General features: G+C 35.8%; 1 protein-coding gene across 1 annotated transcript in view; it reads left to right on the top strand.

The window, feature by feature from the left end:
* Positions 1 to 19,058, top strand: part of stim2b (stromal interaction molecule 2b) — a 239,247-nt gene that overhangs the window by 141,924 nt on the left and 78,265 nt on the right. Inside the window, exon 3 of the mRNA XM_028802000.2 lies at positions 4,267 to 4,378. Coding sequence (XP_028657833.1) covers positions 4,267 to 4,378 — 112 coding nt within the window. The remainder of the gene's footprint in view (positions 1 to 4,266; positions 4,379 to 19,058) is intronic.

Here is a 19,058-nt window from a genome sequence, read left to right as displayed (position 1 = left end):
CATCAGCCTATATGAATCCACATAAGGAACTTGGCATAAATAGTAATCTTGTCGAGTCATTTAATATTAATATCTGGACAAGTATGAAAGACTTAATTTACTGGAACAAGGACAGCATTAGCAACTAAGCCTGACTTCTGTCTTAATATGGAAGGGTGAAGATGTATAGTGTATGACAGATGTCTGAGCCACTGTGCTATGTTACCAGAGAAGGCTACACTAATGAAAGGTATCAAATAAGGAAAGAAAATCTTTGTTTATTGTCACTTACATCATCATTCATTCATTTTCAGTACATGCTTCTGTCCAGTTTATGATTACTTTGTGATCATATACTGTATACTCATTGTGAAGCTTGTACAGTAACTTCATCCAGTCCTATATACAGTAAGTGATGTAGAAAATGGTATGAGCATTTTAGTAGTAGCCATTAAGTCAAATTTAATAAGGAACATCATATATGCACTGTACAAAATACAAGATCGGTATAGTAAGCGTACAAAATAAGTTAATCTGCTTCAGCCTCCCCCTTACAACAAGTTAGATACTTAGGGTTCTTAAACAAAAAATCAGTTCTAACACCTTAGCTCAGCTACTGCAAAAATTAATCTTAATAATTTAGTGCTACACATGAAGACATTAACGTACACTTCTTTGGGTCTTCATAACACTTTGAAAGCATCAGTAAAGTGTGTATTCATCTCCGTAATGTGACCTGCTAACAAAAGTTCGCTTTGGGGTGGTCTGAGGTGGCTTAACTGAGACACATTTTTCTTGATTTTGCATGTTTACATTTTTTTTTTTTTTTTTCCATCATGTCGATGTGCCACACTGCACAGAAATAAATAACCAAGCTACTGATGTTTTAGAAGTGTTATGAAGACCAAAAGAAGCCTTTGATAAGGTCTTGCTACATAAGAGTAAATGAGTAATAGATGCATTTTGGCAGTACCTAAACTAAAGTCTTACCAATTCAATCAATTTAAAAGAAAACAGACTGGTCATGTAGGCTAAATACAATATGTAACAAAAACAAAAATGTTTGAAAAAAACTCCATGTCCCTTTACTTGTAAAGCCCACTTAATCTAGTTCAGTTTTTACCTCATATAATTTGTTCAGAATTGTGGAAAATTACTTTTGTAGCGTACTTGCCTTGGCCATAACTGAAGATTAAGGAAACCATTTTCATCTATACCATAACATTGTTCCCAATATGCAAGAAATCTCAAACTAAAGTAAGCCAATAGGCTTGAGCTATAACAATTGTGTGGCAATTCAGTAAACCTAATGTACACCTACTGAGTTAAAAAGTGACAATAATTTGTTGCTGTCTGTATCACTCCCCCAATTAATAACATTTCTGTTTTTTTCTGTATTGAAATGCAAGTAGTTATCTTTCCACCCATAGTTTTAATTAATTGACAGAATTAACTAATCACACTATTCAAGAAATGCCATTTGGTCTTAAAGAGAGGTACTATATATCTGAGTGTCCTCTACTGAAGAAGTGAAGGCAAATGTAATGTTTAATCTAATGATTTTGTCCAGTGGTCTGAGTATGGAGTCCTGAGGGGCACTGTATTTAACATGAGAACATAATCATGGAGTACTGGTATTGTAGTTGTGGGTGAGTAAGGCAGGATCAAGCATGGGTAGAATGTGTGCTGAAAGAAACCTCTCAGTCCAAAAGTTTGTTTTAAATATTTAGTGAAAATTCAAAGCAAATAGTCCACACAAGAATAAAGAAAAAAGGTTGTTACACATGTAAAATAAAGGGAAAAAAATGTTTCTTCTATAAACTTAGCTTTTCTTGTTAAACCTCAGTTGTTTCTATACTTGAAGGTGCTTTATGTTTACGTTCTAAACGTTCAGCACTGCACGTTCAATAAAGCATGTTAACTTTCATACTATTGAGCACGTAAGGCACAGTTTAAAACCGTGTGCCCTCCATACCTTACACATGGCAAGGCAGGTCACGGTCAAGAAGTAGTTAGAATATACCAATTCAGTTGAACTTGTGAGGGTTATAAGAACCTCCCATAGACTATACATTAATTTATAGGCAAACAATTAATATAACGTAAGTAACTAACAAATAGCGCTTACAGGTATCACATTTCTGCACATACTGAAGTCATTTTGATAAATATGAACGAAACTAAACAAGACTGGTGCCTGGGAACCCAAAGTATTTTCTGGTGAATTGAATAGAATAATGTTTCCCTATTCATCAGATGATAAATGTTATTTACAACACCAGTTAGTGCTTTCTCTGTTCTGTGACTGGCACAAACATCAGACTGGAGCTTCTGAAGTAAATTGAAATGTGTAAGGTAAAAAACTGAAGCTGTGTGGCGACTAATTTGTCAATTACTTTAGAAAGAAAAGGTAAATGTGAAACAGCTGTGTAATTTTTAAAAAAACTTGGGTCTAGCTGTCATTTTATATCTCCAGAAATGGTCCGATAAACTTCTACTTTTAGTACATTGAGAAATCTTCCAGTTTGTAATGAACTATTGATAATGCAAAATATGGGTTCCGCTAGAACAATAATTAAGATTTTCAGTTGCTTGTTTTTGGGGTTGGGTGCAAGGAACAGTTAGTAGTTTAATTTCATGTAGACTTGTCTTGTTCAACTGGAGGAATCCTAACCCACCTCTTTTTAAGTCAGTGGGTAACTGAAGTTATATACTTTTTGAAATTAGATAATCTCAAATTCTCACTTGATTTGAATTTAGTTTTGTTAAGTTTGACTTGATTGTATGGAATATTATATGCTTTTAGTATATTCAATAAAAGATCAAAAAAATATTTAATTTCAAAAATTAAATTTAGAGTTGCTAAAATGTTACGCAGAAGGAGAAGATGGGGTTTGATGCTGCAGTCCTTAGTTTGTGAGAAGACTTTTATAATATGGGTTAATGTATTGGCAATTTATACTTAAAGGTACTTTGCATAGGAATTCAGATTTTCCATTTGTCAAATTAGCCTCTTTAAGAGACAAATTAAAACTGTATGTCATCTGATCAATACTGTACTCCAGGACTAGGCTTGTGTTTCTCACAGTATCCACAACTTCTGAAGTGTAGTTGTCATCAAAATGTTGCACTGTTCTTTGTTTTATCTGTGATTGCATTGGTAAGAGCAAGAAAATGTCAAACATAATTATATAGTGATTAGAGCATTATTTAATGCAGTAATGCGTACATTTTGAACATCATGTTCTTGACTAATAATTAGACCCATTAAGTGAATATAATAATGCAATAGGCCTTTAACAATCTGGTGAAAACAAGTTTAGCAGGTTAGCAAAGCATTTTTGAAAGGTGCCTATTTTCACATCTCACGTGACATCATTTAGGTATTTAAGTCCAATAAGGCAGATGGGTGTTTATCATATCTTTTCATTATTATTATTCCTTTTACTCAATTAAATTTATTCATGTGATTAAATCTATTGAGTTGTTGAATTTATTAAAACAAGGAACAGAAAATCAAGTCAGTCTCTTGAAGTCTGTATATAATGGTCATGATTTTTTTTCCCACTGTTAACAGTTTGGCACACTTTGGCAGGAAGAACGTAAACAATTAAGTCTTAAGGAGTTAAACTATAATTTGTAACTCTGCAAGAAAAGAAATTGTTCAAGCTTGTTGAAATATAAGATTTAAAAGACATAAAGAATGTCTTGCCTCTGCTATTCACATTTGTCATTATGTAATGTCATTTGTGTTATGAAACGTTTGTTAAAACTAAAATCAGGCAATGTAACCTGTTACATTAGGTGAAAAGATGTTGTTAGCCCTTGTTTTTTTGTTTTTCTTTTATCTTTGTTCTTCAAAAAAAACTTCCAACACAATGTTCTACACAGTTTTAACATAACTGTGATACATTTGGCAGAGGTCAGCAGGTATTTCAGGAGCTGAGCAATAGAAGTACATGTTGCCAGCAGGAATGCAAATGCAACATACATTTATCTTGTGGTCTAACAGACGTTTCTTGCAACTTTTAAGTTTATTGTTAAGGCTTTTCCCAACATCTCTAGTTCAAGTTTATTCTCCATATATGCATTAATGAAATGAGATTCTTGCTTATGATGTTAATGAATGTCTTGAGTAGTGCCATGATCTTAGAGTAAATCAATGCCATTTTTTGTGTGTGTAATAGTAATTTACCTGAAGAGCAAGACAGTACCACTCACAAAGCATTAAAATATTTGTAAATCGTCTAACTTTTCATCTTTATCTTCTCTTTTTATTTTCTACAGTTCATAATTGAAGATATGAAACAGCATCAAACCAACAAACACAGTAACTTGCACCAGGAAGACCAACATATCACAATCGAGGAACTATGGAAATGCTGGAAGTCGTCAAAGGGTTAGTAGTACCGTAATTCTTATAATAAACGTGCTTTGAAAGCAGTTCATGAGGTAATATTAAAAATGGCACATGTAAAAAAACAAGTTATTAAACAGTTACATATCTCAAACATTTGAATAAGGAATAAATTATCTTTATTTGCCTTGCTAGAATGAGTTTACTTGCCCATTAAAAAGTGACATGCTAATTTTATTGCTGCTTATTTATGTTTTCATACTTCATAGGATACTTCATGATTCTATAATTTTTTTCCATGGGGAACCCATTTTTGCTAAATTTTTGATTTTGTATTCTTGGTTTTGTTCTGGTTTTAACATTACTTTGTGTGCGGCTGGTACTTTAGCAGTGCACTACTGCTAGAGACCTATTTTTTTGATAATATAAGAAATTTGTTGGTGTATCAGAATGGAAAGATAATCATTTTGGAAATTTGGTAGGTTTGATGATTTGGTAGTGTTGACATAACAACTCCAGGTAAGTGTGACTGAAGACAGCATTCTTGCATAAAACATTCAGGAATTCTAGTACAGTAGCTAAGTAGCAGACATTACTGCCACAAAAAAATAACAGAAATCAGAAATAATTAAACACCCAGACATCAAATGATGAGGCTTACTTTAAATCAGAAATCCGATCAACAAAAATTATATTCTTTAAAAGTTATTGGTTTGTTGAAAATATTCTTTCCTTTGTTTATCTTCTAAAAGTAATGCAAGGTGCTGTAATAGTTTCTTATCTTTAAACAACATGGCTCCCATACCGTCACAATCTGACACATTTGCAGTGGCAGGCTAGCAGCAGCAAAAGGTCTTCAAGCAAAATATATAAAGAGAGCGCTGTTACAGAAAATGAGATGGAGAGAATAAGAAAGCACGTTTCAATATGGAAAAAAAACTGCATAGAAACTCAGCTAAGGAGAATATTCAAAAATACACAAATATAATATTAAATACCAGCAAAACCTGATAGTGCCCAGAGGGGATCTTAATAGTCAAATTAATAGAATATGATCAGGAAAGTCACAGGTAGTTTTTTTTTCTCTCTCTGAAAGAAAATTCATTAGTGAGTAGTAGCAGCATTAAGGAACCCAATACAAAGAAGCAAAGCTTTAAAGGTTTAATACTGTACCTTTTACTTTTCCAAAATTCATGAAAAGTTCAGAGTGCATAAGTGCGTCTAATCACACCATTTACTTTGCTGCCCTCTGGCAGTTTACCAGTAAGGATGCAACTATGAATCACACATCATGTGTCTGTCACCAGCAGAATTTTGGAAACAACAACTGAGTTACATTTTAAATAAATTAAATAGAAAACCAGCCCCTTTGGGGCCTCACCTGTGGCCTCAAATGTGTCCTGGCTCATATGGATCTAGTAGTGCTCTTATTTCAGAAGTGTTTTTCAAATTACTGACTTTATAAAGCAAACATCTGTGCTTGTTTGTGAAAACTCAAGTACTAGCTAAAACTGTATATACAATATGTGATTGTGCAATCCTCTTAAGACCACATCACTCACATGTAATATTGTCATATTTACATAAAGTTGTTGTGTCCTAGCAATTTTACAGTTTTTTTTTTCACCCAAACAAAAGCAGAGTGATAGACCTTGACCTTGGAAATTGCCAGCTTGAGTTTCCTAGGATATCAACTCTGGGTTTGCTCATACGTACCTTTTACCCAGTAATTTTTCTGCTTAATGCCTCTAATATCCTTCATTTTTGACAAAGGTATTGTGTCAAACAGTTTGCATCTACTGTATGTAACAGATTTTGGTTGACTATTATAGACCATTGCAACTCTTTCCTGGCATAACTTCCTTCAGCTACTGTCAGACCTTTCCAACTCCTCTAGAAAGCAGCTGTTCAACTGGTGTTCTTGGTTCCTCATTTTACTCCTTCTACTACTCTGCTTTGGTCTTTTCACTGGTTTCCTTTGCTGCAAAGATCTAGTCCAGAACTCTTGTCTTGTCCTATCTGCTTCTCAGGGTCTCCAATCTTTGGTCTCTTCATACATCCCTTCATGAAATCATAGCTCTGCCTATGCCTGTCTTCTAACTGTCCCCCCTCTTGTAAGATGTGCCAAGACCAGACAATGTTTCCCCATTCTTGCTCCAAAGCTGCCATCTCTCTTTTTTTATTTGTATGGCACAAATTTACTTGTGTTTAGGCGTCTTTTGAAAACACACCTTTTCATTAAATATTTTGGATCTACTTAGATTCTGTCCCACAAGATGGCTGTTGTTGTGCTGGTAAAGAGTTCAGGATGCAGATGTTTGTCTTTTCGCCGTAGTCTAACTGTAGGTATGATTACGTAGTGGTTCTACTCCCTTGCACTTGCTTTTTTAATCTTGTTCTCTGTTGCTTCGATGCTTGCACTTTCAATCTTGTATGTATTATAACTTGCTTTGTTAGTTACCTTGAATAATGGCATCTGTTAAATAAATAATAAAAGTGTAATTTTTTTTTTGCCATTGCTCTTCTTTTTCTTCCTCATTGTTTTTCCTGCACCAGTGCAGGGTTTGCCAACTTGAGCATCTATCTCCGTTTTTCCGATCAAGAGCATCTTTCAGGCTGGCTTTAACTTTCTGCCTGTCTTCATTCAGTCTATCAAGCCTTGCTTCTTACAATATCCTTGTGCTCATTTACGCTGTGGGCTGAGAAAAAGAACAGTCTTTTCCACTGAGGGGTCATCACTTCAAATAACATGGCCATACCATTGCAAGCAAGCTTCCTGCATGTTACCATCAATGGGCAGTACTCCCATAATCTTGCAGTCATTGATGTTGTTGACATGGTGCCATCTCATGAGCCCAGGTATCCAACACAGCATTCTCATCTCCATGATCTGTAGCGCTTGCTCTTACTCACAGTTGCAGCCCACCATATAGTGCCATTTAGCAGTGCTGACAGCGGTCTTATAAACTTTCACCTTAAGGTAAACAGTTTTGGCATTTACCGATCATACAGGACTCCAGCCAGCGGAATGATGTTGGTTACTCCCATGTAAATTATCCCGTTGTCCAAATAGTAGTAATCTGAGCTAGCATCATGGAAAAAAAATATCTACATTAAAATTCTTTTTGTACTGTGATGGAACCGGGCCATCAGCAAGCCCCAAAACACAATCACAGAGTCCCAGGTTGAAATAATTGAAGGATTATTACCTACAAAGTTGCAAAAGCACAAACACAGGTGTTCTTTTTCTTTCTCTCTCTCCACAATACTTCTCAACACCATACACACTACCCTCCTCCAGTCAAGTGTTGCTCCATGTCCTCCCAGCTCCAACTGGCCTGGATAAGGGAGTGCAGTCCCTTTTATTAAGGACCCAGGAGTACTTCATGTGCCAAGGTCATACGGAAGTCCCATTTATTAGGGAATAAATCTGCCTGCAGCACCCCCTTACGGCACACACGGAACCGAGCAGGGCTGTGTTGCCAGACTACACTTCCCAGCATGCCCTACTGGTTCCGTACTGGGCACTTATATCCAGGGCCACTGCCATCTAGCATCCTGGGGAATAAAGAGCCCCCAGCGATATCTTCCAGTGGGCTGTCCGTCCATCCACTCCAGCCATCACTTCCCGGTCTGGCTCCTTCCTCTCTCCTGGTCAGAATGCTCATCTGCCTGCTCGGAACCTCCTGTTCGGGTAAAGAACCTTCCCTTTTTCTGGTCGGAATGCCTGTCCAACCCCTGTGGTATTTACAGTACCCTTTGTATGTTATAATTGCTTGTTTTTATGCAGTTGTCAGTAATTTCCTTAAGTGATATTTCATTTTTTTTGTAAATCTTAGAATACTGGTTTATTTTAAATATTTTATTTGCAAAGGTGTTATGTTAATGATTAGGATTTGCTTAAAGAAGAAAGGTGGACAGATGTTTGTCTTAATTTTGAAGAAAGCTCAAGTAAACGGCTGCAAACCAATACTATAAGTGGATGCTAACAGATGATAGTGATGTCAGGAGTTAAATTAGTCTATCGTTTATATATAAAAATGATTAAAGTTTGAGGGGAAAAAATAAGTTGAGTTCAAAGAAAAACAATTAACAAATGTGAGTGTCTGAATAAGAGGGCAAAACAAATAACCAATGAAAAACTCTGCTAACAGTTTGCAAACATTTGTTTTTAACAGTAACAAAGAAACCAAAAAATTCTATTGCTATTGTCAGTTGTTAGAATTAGAGTATAAAGTATGTAAATACTTTAGTCATTAATTCTGTAACTATTCACTTGATCCTTCATGTTCCATCAATGTGTGGGTTTGTCCTTCCCACATGCAGAGCTCCCTTCATCTAAACAAATATTTGTATCTTTTTAACTCAGTGGATTTCTTAGAATTGCCATTGTGTGTGTGATCTATAAACATGTGTATGCTGTCACATCCACTCTATCCTGCCTCAATAAATTATTGGTAATGCACCTTTGTTACATTATTAGCTTATGTTACGTGGCACAAGTAAGTGCAAGTGATCTCTTGGCTGTAGTGTAGCTAGGCTTCAACACATTTTAGCAATAAACGTACATTTCACAGGATTGCGCAGTTTGCTTTTATATTGATGTTCTGACTTTACCAGATACAGAAAATCAGACTCGGATTTAAAAGTACATGACAATCTGCTGTTCATCCTTTTTTTCTTAGTTTCCGCAATATCATTAAATTTAGATGGATTTATGTTTGTCGTGATTGCTGTGCAGAGAATTTGTTTTTCTGGCAAGGTACTTTATAGATGTTTAAATCATAAAAAATGTCTAGTCATATAACTGCCTCTATGGTAAAGTTTACATTTTGATTTATCATATATCATTTCTTCAGTTTTGTAGGCTGCTGTTCTATTTGAAATGAGTTACAGCAGCAGTGATTATGAGAAGGGAGAACACATTACACCAGGGGATATTTTAATTGTTAGCCAGCAAGCAATAAATGTGAGCATTGTGCTTTGTGTGAAAGGATTGTGTATTTTTTAGACAAATGCATTGTTTAATTTTGATGCTGAAGATCTTTAATCTTTTGCAAAACTTATTTATCAATAGCTACATCTAAATTAAGTTCTTTACCTCTATTGAATGTTTATACTGAGAAGGAAATCAGGCATTTGGTATTCTTTTTATTATTCATTAAAATAATGTATAGTGAACAAATATTTTGTGATAATGTTAGATATTGTTCGCAACTCCTTGCCTGACACTTCCTGTCATGTGATGCATATAATGTTGCAATCATTTGATAGGACAGGTGGGGCTAACAAAAAAAGAGCACATGCATTACTGAATGTTCCAGTGTTGTGTGCGCAGGCTGCCTTTGTGAAAGCCTTTGGTTTAGCTGTTTAGGTAACCGGTTAGCTTTGTCTGTTCAGGAGTTTAGTGTTTTTTGGTTCCTGTGTCTGTTTTTTGGATAATTCATTTGCCTTTTTAGATAATTTTGTTTAATTTTCTGCGCTTTTTATTTGGCATATTTCAATATCGCCTCAGACAATAAAGATTCTAAGTTGGTGCATTCTAGAGTGCATTCCTATGTAAACTCTCTCCCTGTCAGTCCTATTCTTTGCAACCCCAGCTTAGTTTGTAATAGACATAAAAACCCTTTAGTTTCTTCCTGCTTGAACTTTCACTTGAGTTAGTTACATTTACCTCTTGGTCTTTTAAGGACACTAAATTAGGGGGAGGTCTGGCTTTGTCTAATTTTTCATTTTACTACTGGACAGTGAATATCAGTAATTTGAAATATTGGAAACAAGCAAATCACACCAGGACCAAGCCGGCATGGTTAGTTATTGCAATAAGAATACAACATTTCTTCCTTCATGTGTAGTTTACTTTATGTGCTGCCACAAACTGCCACAATAGTCATTTCGAGTCTGCTATTGTAACAGGAAAAATCTGAAGAGGCAATCGCTGCTAATAATTACATTTGTACTGGTTAATCATGTACCCCCCCACCTCACCCACCTATAATACTTGTCAGTTTATACATGGCCTACTGTTTGTTATTGTACGTGTCAGAAACATCTATATTTAGTGATGCTCTGATCAAATTTATTGGTACAGAGTAAAACATCATGTCTGTTTTTTGTATTTTGTATTTTTCCTTTGTCTCTTTAAAAAACGTTTTACGTTGAGCTCCTCCAAAACCAGACACAGAGACACCTTAATGAGTATGTTGTAACAGTGGCTTTCTCTTTTCTACTCTTCCATAAAGCTGTGAGTGGTGAAGCACCTGGGAGACAGTTGTATACACGTTCTCCCTGTCGTGACTCAACCACTGTAACTTGTAGCTCCTTCAGAGCCATCATAGATCTCTTGTTGGCCTCCATCAGTAGTCGTCTTCTTGCGTGATGACTCCATTTTTGTAAACCACCTTCTCTAGGCATATTTATAGCAGTGCCATGCTTTTCCCATTCTTACTGACCAATTTAGCTGTATTCCAAAGGATGTTCTCTGATTTGGATATTTGCTTGTTTCCATCCCCCAATTTGCTTTTTTCAATCACTTTCACAAACATTCTTGCAGTGTTTGTTTGTCTTCATTGTGTAGGTTACATCACAATATTGACTCTCCATAAGGTGAGCTTTCCAGACACATGTTATACTACAGTCGATTGAAACCCCTTTACTACAGACAAGTGGTCTCTATTTAACTAATTATGTAATTTCTAAAACCAATTTCATTAAAGTATCATCCCTAGAGAATCTTCGACTGTGCTGGGAGCAGGACCTAACTATTACATTTTCAACCAGTCATAGATAGATAGGATACACTCTTCCACAATTTGTGAAACATTGCCTTATTCAGCTCAAAAATCACCAACCTCTATTTACACTAGACTAGAGGTAAAAATACATGTTTCCTCTACCATATATTCTTGTTATGCCTTGAGCTTCAGTTTTGAAAGACAACATTCATCATTCTGCACAAATCATGGTGCAGTTCCTCTTAAAACTGTGCATTGCATTTATGTTTAAAAATTGAAACTACCCAAAATATGTTTGGGGTTGGGCCCTAAATTTGAATGATGTCATCAAGGACTGGCCTCACTAGCTCAGATGTTGTAGGATTATTTTAAGCATTTATTTGGATTATCTGTCAGTCATTATTGGATTCACAATTCTTGGTAATACTTTAATGACACTGTTGTCATGGTTTTGCTTATTTATGTTTTGTATTTTCTGTTCCTTTTTTAAGTCTTTGTTTTTTAGGTTCAAGTATTTTTCACGTTTATTATATTCATTTAAATTTTTTTATAATATTGTTTTTGTGTGCAGTTTAACTTCTATGCATTGTCATATGCTCTTCTATGTCCCTTGTGTTTTGTGGGTGTTCCCCTAAGAGGGAGAGCCACCTGTGGAACCAAATCCGTTTTATAAAGACTGGGAACCCCCACTGGTTAAATATGGTTCTCTTCTGTTTTTTTGCAGTCTAATGATTAGTATTGAATTACTGGATTTTTGGTCTGTACTCTCTTTTTAACCACTCTCTTCTGATTTTGTATTGGAACTTTATTTGATTTTGGAATGCCTTCGGGCATATCCATTTTGCCTTTTTGCACACTGATGAGCATTTTGAAGTTTCAGGGCTTTTTAAAAATAAATCTTTTTTATATGTAAAAAATATTCAACTGCCCTTTATTGTACACCCAAAGGTTTATGGTTACGCTCACCCATGTCATGGCATTTACTAAAGTACTTTGGGACATATAGTTTTGTGCCAGTTTCCATTTTTTAAAATGCGTGCTTGTAATGAAGCCAGCAGGTCTCCCCTGGGAACTGACCAAGTCAAGTGTGCCTCTGCTGGGTGCATTAGTGAGGATTCTGGTTTGCTTCTTACCTAGTGTGAAGGCCCCTGTGAAGAGTGTAGAGAAGAACTGTGCATCTCAACAACCATTTGGTGTAACATAAGATGTCCTACAATGACGATACATTTATTGTGATTTTTATACTGCACTGCTTGCATGTCAGACTTAAAAGTCTGAACCCACATTCTATAACTCAATTGCAAAGTGATGCCTTACATTGGCTAAAAGTAGAAAAAATGTACTTTGTGAGGAAAGGTGAAAAACATCTCCCAGAATTTGGAAAGAATTTATAAATATTATTCTAAAATGTACCTGTTGGTCCACTGGTCCTCTGTAATGTGTTTCAACAGATATTTTAATGTACTTGTGAGGAATCTTATAGTGGATTATGTAGCTCTTTGTACTGGGTAGTGGTGGGGCTTTAACTGTTGATTATGATTTAATGCATTTGAAGTTTCTTTTTTGTTTTACATATTGTAATGTGTCCTTTAAGCTCAATAAAATTTATCATGAAAACATAAAGTAATTGCAGATTATTGTTAAATAATGCAATTTTTCACACCGTCAACTTTTTTCTTGTCTTTTTTTTTTTTAGCCCTCTGTATTTTTTGTATCTGTATCTTTTATGAACCTTCATAGATGTGTACTTGTTTGGTAGGTGTAGTGAAACAGTGTCAATTTAACATGTTTCTTTTTATAAAGGTGTCCTTGCTGCTAACACTTGATCATTCCAGGATGTCTAGTCCTTTAGACTTTGCCTGACAACATCCAGGAAAAACAAAATGTTTGTTTGGACCTATATAAAACATATCACTCTTCAGCCGTCCTCTCATGTAGTTAACCAGTGAAAACACAACCTGTGTTAAACTGATCATTACAAAAATAAATGAAACATTCTGTTTTCTGTCTAAAGATACTGCATTGTATCTCCAAGCAAGTGAGAAAAGTTTAAAACTCTTACCTCCATTTCTGAGTGACTCACAGCTTTATACACAGATCCTCTCAATCAAAGCACTGGTTTAACATCTATGGGTTCTGTGGTCATTGATGCACCTTTATTTAACTTAATTCCATGCAAGATTACAGTGGCGTGCATCCGTATCTGGGGGTGCCATCCAATCCAAAGACTGTTGCTCTCTAGGAGAGCCCTGTTTCGAAAATAATTTTAATTTAATATGAACAAATTTAAATTATTATAGCTCATTCTCAGTGAAGCACTATGACTTCTAAGTGCTAGAAGTGCTTGCACTAGGCCTAACTGGGCCCTGCGCAGCGAAAAGAGGCCTTCCCTTGAAAACATTTTGAAAATGATGTTTATTTCACATGGGACAGGAAATTGAACCCACGAGTCAAACGATCCTATAAAGGGTTTCAGCACGAGAGAGATGCTCCACTCCCTCTCCTTTGAATAAAGTGTTTATTTCTTATTTAATATGCCTTTCTTTATCATATTCATATGCCTTATTTACCAATCACTTTGACAGCACATCACCTTAGGGGGCATACAATCAAGGAGTTTGCCCTGGGCATCTTCTAGCCTCTGCACGCCACTACAAGAATATCAGTGGAATTACTTCTTTCACTATGTATTTAGAAACCCATATTCCCAGCAAACAATTGGCTATTGTGCAGCATATTTTATTTTCTCCCATCATAATTCATACATAAGCATGTTGGAACTTTACTCAAACATACACAGTCCAAACAATCCAGCATTTGTAACTGTAAGATATGACTAATTACAACTGTACCAAACAGTGAAGCATTATTTACAAAATAATAAACATAAACTGGACTGAATGGTATGGCCACAATAAAAAAACAGCAACTTTTATTTTAATATAGCATCTTTCTATTGTGAACATTATCCCAAAGTGCTTTGTGGTTATGGAGATTCAGTACAATCGCTTCTGTGTATATTTTACAATTGGAGTACAGGAAGCTTAAAGACCTGCTCAGGGTCACAAAGTGAGTCAGCAGCAAAAAATAAACCAGTAACCTTGGAAGTCAATTGTTTTAGCTACTAGACCGTACTGCATGTCAACAATAATGTCAGTTTTTTTTTTTAAACCAGGAGCAAATCTATTGCATCTTTAGCTTGGACCTTTAAATTATCAAAGAGATGTGCCTCATGTTTTCCCTAGGAATTGAACATCAGACGTGTTCAGCTTGTTGCTGTTTGCTTTTTATTTAACAAGTACAGAAGAAAATCTTTGTTTTTTTTTTATAGGGGAGGGCAAACAATAAACATACTAATCCCTTTTGTTTATATTTGTTCCATACACACTTTTCAAAAAGATGGTAAAGATTTGGGAAAACATAAAGAATGATGGTTTCTAATTGAAGAAAGTTTTTTTTTTTTTTTTTTTTTGTAAATGTTCAGCATATGGTGCATTCTTCTTATTATTGTTGAAGGATTTCCATTTTTTGTTTTTTTTTATCCAAGCTTTCTTCTGAGATATCACAAGTACAGTACATGGTCTAACTGGAATAAAAAAGACCTTTTGTTACAGAGGTCTGTAGTGATTTGGCTGGGTGAGATGTGTTTTACACTTTACCAGTTGGCTGGTAGTGTTGGTCACGTCAAAAGTACTTTCAGTAGCACACATTACAATCTCACACCCACTCAAGGTGATTGTACAAGTTAGATGTTTAAAACTGAAACATGTAGTTTCATTAATTATTTAGTCATCTGTATACTTTATGGATGTAAAAATAGGATAAACATATAAAAATATTGCCATTATTACTGAAATATTTTTATTTTCTTTATTGGTTTGTGTCTGTGTTGTGACATATAATGGTTTACAGTATTTTGCTGCTACTTGACATTTGTAAATCTTTCTTAATAATACAGTGGACCCTTGACTTACGAACTCAATTCGTTCGTGAGGGCTGGTTGTAACTCAAGTTGGTTGTAAGTCAAGACTATTTTTCCCATAAGAAATAATGGAAATACCCATTATGCGTTCCAAACCTCCCACAGCAACACTTACTTAACCGTTTCATAATAAAGGGTTGTATAATGTGCATAATTTACCAAAACACCAATAATTTTTCTAATGTACTAACCAAAAAGTTATAAAAAGTGCCTAGCCTACCAGAAACAACGATTTCATACTGTACTCACCATTTAATTTGACATCTTTGGGTTGCAGGAAGGGAGGAGGAGGAAAATGAAATGGAAGGTGGTTATTGTTTGGAAGGAGCCTCCTTATACAAATCTTTTCTTTGTAAAATTGTCGAGATGGTGGATTTCGACATGCTGTACATACTGTATTAGCGAGATTGGTCACATGAACACCACTCTCATATTTCCGTACAATTTCCTTCTTCGTTTCGATTGTGATCACTTTCTTTACCTTCGTTACCTTCTCTTCTTTCCTTAGCAATTATCGAAATAAATTATATAAATCACTGCACTGTCCGAAATTACGTCCACAAATATATGTATCTGGGCTCCGACTGATGCTTACGAACGCTGTCGGCTGTTTGTTTACAGTAGCACAAGCGGATACACGTGACCGCATTCGGGTCGTAACGCAAGACGTTGGTCGTAATTCAAAACAAAAATTTTGGTCGTAAATCAAGTTGTTCGCATGTCATGCCGGTCATATATCAAGGGTCGACTGTATAGTGAATTTGTTGTAAATAAAGAAAAAAAATCTAGTAGTTTTTATTTTAATCTACACTTCTCATGTTTTGGAATTGTTTTTACCCAGCAATCTTAAATTTCTGGTAACACTTTAGGTACTGAAAAAAAATCATTTATTGCTCATTTACTCTAATGCAACAAGACCTTAACAAAGATATATTTTAGTCTTAATTATGATTTTAAAGCATCAGTAAATAGATTATTCATCTCTGTGCAACAGGGCATATTGGCATGATGGTAAAATTACTTGTTAATATGATTCTTAATATATTAATACAGTAATATGACAGGTCTTGTACTAAGTATGCAATATCAAGAGAAATGCATCTCAGTTAAGCCATCTCAGACCACTCCAGAATGAAGTTTTGTTAGTAGGACACATTGCAGAGATGAATAAACACTTTACTAATTCTTTATAAGTGTTATGAAGACCCAAATAACTGTTTGCTAAGGTCTTGTTTCACTGGAGTAAATGTGTAATACGGTAACTAAATTAAAGTGTTACCAAAATTTCCTGTAAACACATCTAGTGTCAGTTTTCGTAGTTCTGACAAAGAGTCTTTTATCTAGAGCTGTTTGATAGGTTCACAGGAAATGAAGCATAGCAGTTAACTCCATATATGTGCTACAGTTTTATATTCTGTAGGCAGCCCTGGGACTCCTTTACATTTGAAACTAATAACTCGTACAGTTCATACTGTACCAGAGTGTTTGCTTCTAGACTTTGATAGTGCCGTCCCATAAATCCTGAAAAAGTTGTTTAAGTTACTGCTCAGTGTTTAAAGAAATTGATATTTTTTTAAAACATCTGCATTCTTTTGTTTATTCCCACTTTATCCTTCTGATTACATTCTGTATCCTTTTGTATTTATTCTAATATTCATCCTAGTCATTTACTGGAATGTGATTTTATCATCATATTAAGGAAAGATATTGTTTAAATTTTAAACTTTTGTCATTTTTATGTCAACAAACTGGAAAACCATTAAAACAGAAGCAACACATATTTTTACAATTTTAATAAAGTGAAAAGGCAATCTTTATTATCATTGCATTGTTTGTACATCCATCCATCCATTTTCCAACCCGCTGAATCCGAACAAAGGGTCACGGGGGTCTGCTGGAGCCAATCCCAGCCAACACAGGGCACAAGGCAGAGAACCAATCCCGGGCAGGGTGCCAACCCACCGCAGGACCCACACAAACACACCCACACACCAAGCACACACTAGGGCCAATTTAGAATCACCAATCCACCTAACCTGCATGTCTTTGGACTGTGGGAGGAAACCGGAGCGCCCAGAGGAAACCCACGCAGACACGGGGAGAACATGCAAACTCCACGCAGGGTGGACCCGGGAAGCGAACCCGGGTCTCCTAACTGCGAGGCAGCAGCGCTACCACTGCGCCACCGTGCCGCCCCGTTGTTTGTACAATTGAAAAAAATTCTTGGTGTATGGAAATAATAGTAGAGTCAAGCATAAACCATGAATTATTTGCAAATACAGTATGTGTTTGAGTTTTCATGGATAATAGAAAATCGGCTGTAGCATCTAAAACAAGAACATAATAAATAAATAGAATATTTAAAGATATAGTTACCACTGAGATGGCACATGGTAGGAGACATTCAGAGCAGAGACCTCTCCTAGAAAAAGAGACAGCATAGTGGCTAGCACTGTTGCCTCATGGATCCAATGCCCAGTCATTGTGTATGCATGGGATTTTCTCAGAATATTGTGGTTTTCCTCTCACATCTCCAAAGACATGCGAGTTTGTTGAACTGCTGTTTTTAAATTGGCCCATGCTTGAGTAGGAGATAAGCTCCTACCCTGCCCAGGCCAGTTTCATGCCTTGTGATTGATGCTGCCAAGATAGACTCCAGCCTCCCATGACTCTTAACTGGATCAAGCAGGTTTGAGAGCGTACTGTATGTAGTGACTGCAAGTTTTGTTTTTTTTTTTTTTCAACAATAATAATTATTTTTAAACATCAAATTATCTTTTATGTATAGTAATAGTTTGCTTTCTATTTTTCAAACTGCTTTACAGCAGCTTTTCAAAAATAATCATTGAGTATAATATTACTGTAAATCTTCACTTTAGTCTGGTGTAAAAAGTCCAATATAAAAATTAAGAGTTAACCAAAAGCTACAATTTCAGATTCAAACCTGTGGAGAAGCTAGTTACTGAAGTGGGAAATATTGTCAGACACCACACGTTCTTCCACCCTGATGTATCACTTTTAAGCCCCCCTTCACATAAGGCCACAGTAATACTCATCTTCAAACTTATATGGTTTATATTTGTTTATTTTATTTATCTGTTACCTTCAGCACACTGAAAATGCTCATTTTAAGATTTTTTTTAGTAGCTTACACTCCATATATCATAAAAGTTTGTGAATCTTTGGAATTTCTGCATTAGTTATTCAGAAATATAGTTTGATCTTAAACATAGTCAAAATAATATAGACAAACACAATCTGAATAAGCTAATATTGCCCAAAATAGGAAGTCATATTGGTAGTATAACTATTTATTGTGTTTCTTATTCACATAAAAAGTTGACTGTATATGTAATATAGCTAAATGAACGCCTACAACCCAAACTGTGAGCAGTAAGCTATAAGACCACGTACCTCTCTGTGCTGACATTATTTGGTAGTGTCTTCTGTTACTTTAAACAGTATGTGTGCCATAATCTCCACAGGCTTCTTTCCTGTCCATTCGACCTGTGCTTCAATTTTACTCGTTGTTGAGGCTTAAATCTTTTAGATCTTTTACCGTATATACTCGAGTATAAGCCGGCCCTAATATAAGCCGAGGTACCTAATTTTGCCTACAAAAACTGGAAAAACTTATTGACTCGAGTATAAGCCTAGGGTGGGAACTGCAGTAGCTACTGGTAAGTTTCAATAATCAAAATAAATACCAATAAAATTACCATACATTAATTTAAATCTTTAAGAACAAGCCCCGTGCATTCTTTAACTGCCTTCTTTGCCTTATGCTGCCAGCCCTCTCTCTCACTCGCTCTCTCGCGCGGCACATGTGTGTGTCTCTCTCTCACACCGTGTGTGTGTGTGTGTGCGTGCGTGCGTGCGTGTGTGTGTGTGTCTCTCTCTCTCGCCACGTGCGTGTGTGTCTCTCTCTCTTTCTCTCTCTCACACAACATGCATGTGTGTGTGTCTCTCTCACATGACGCGCGTGTGTGTCTCTCTCTCTCGCTCG

This window comes from Erpetoichthys calabaricus, chromosome 5 (assembly GCF_900747795.2).
Source record: "Erpetoichthys calabaricus chromosome 5, fErpCal1.3, whole genome shotgun sequence".
NCBI classification, from domain to species: domain Eukaryota; kingdom Metazoa; phylum Chordata; class Cladistia; order Polypteriformes; family Polypteridae; genus Erpetoichthys; species Erpetoichthys calabaricus.
This window is presented reverse-complemented; position numbering and strand designations above follow the sequence as displayed.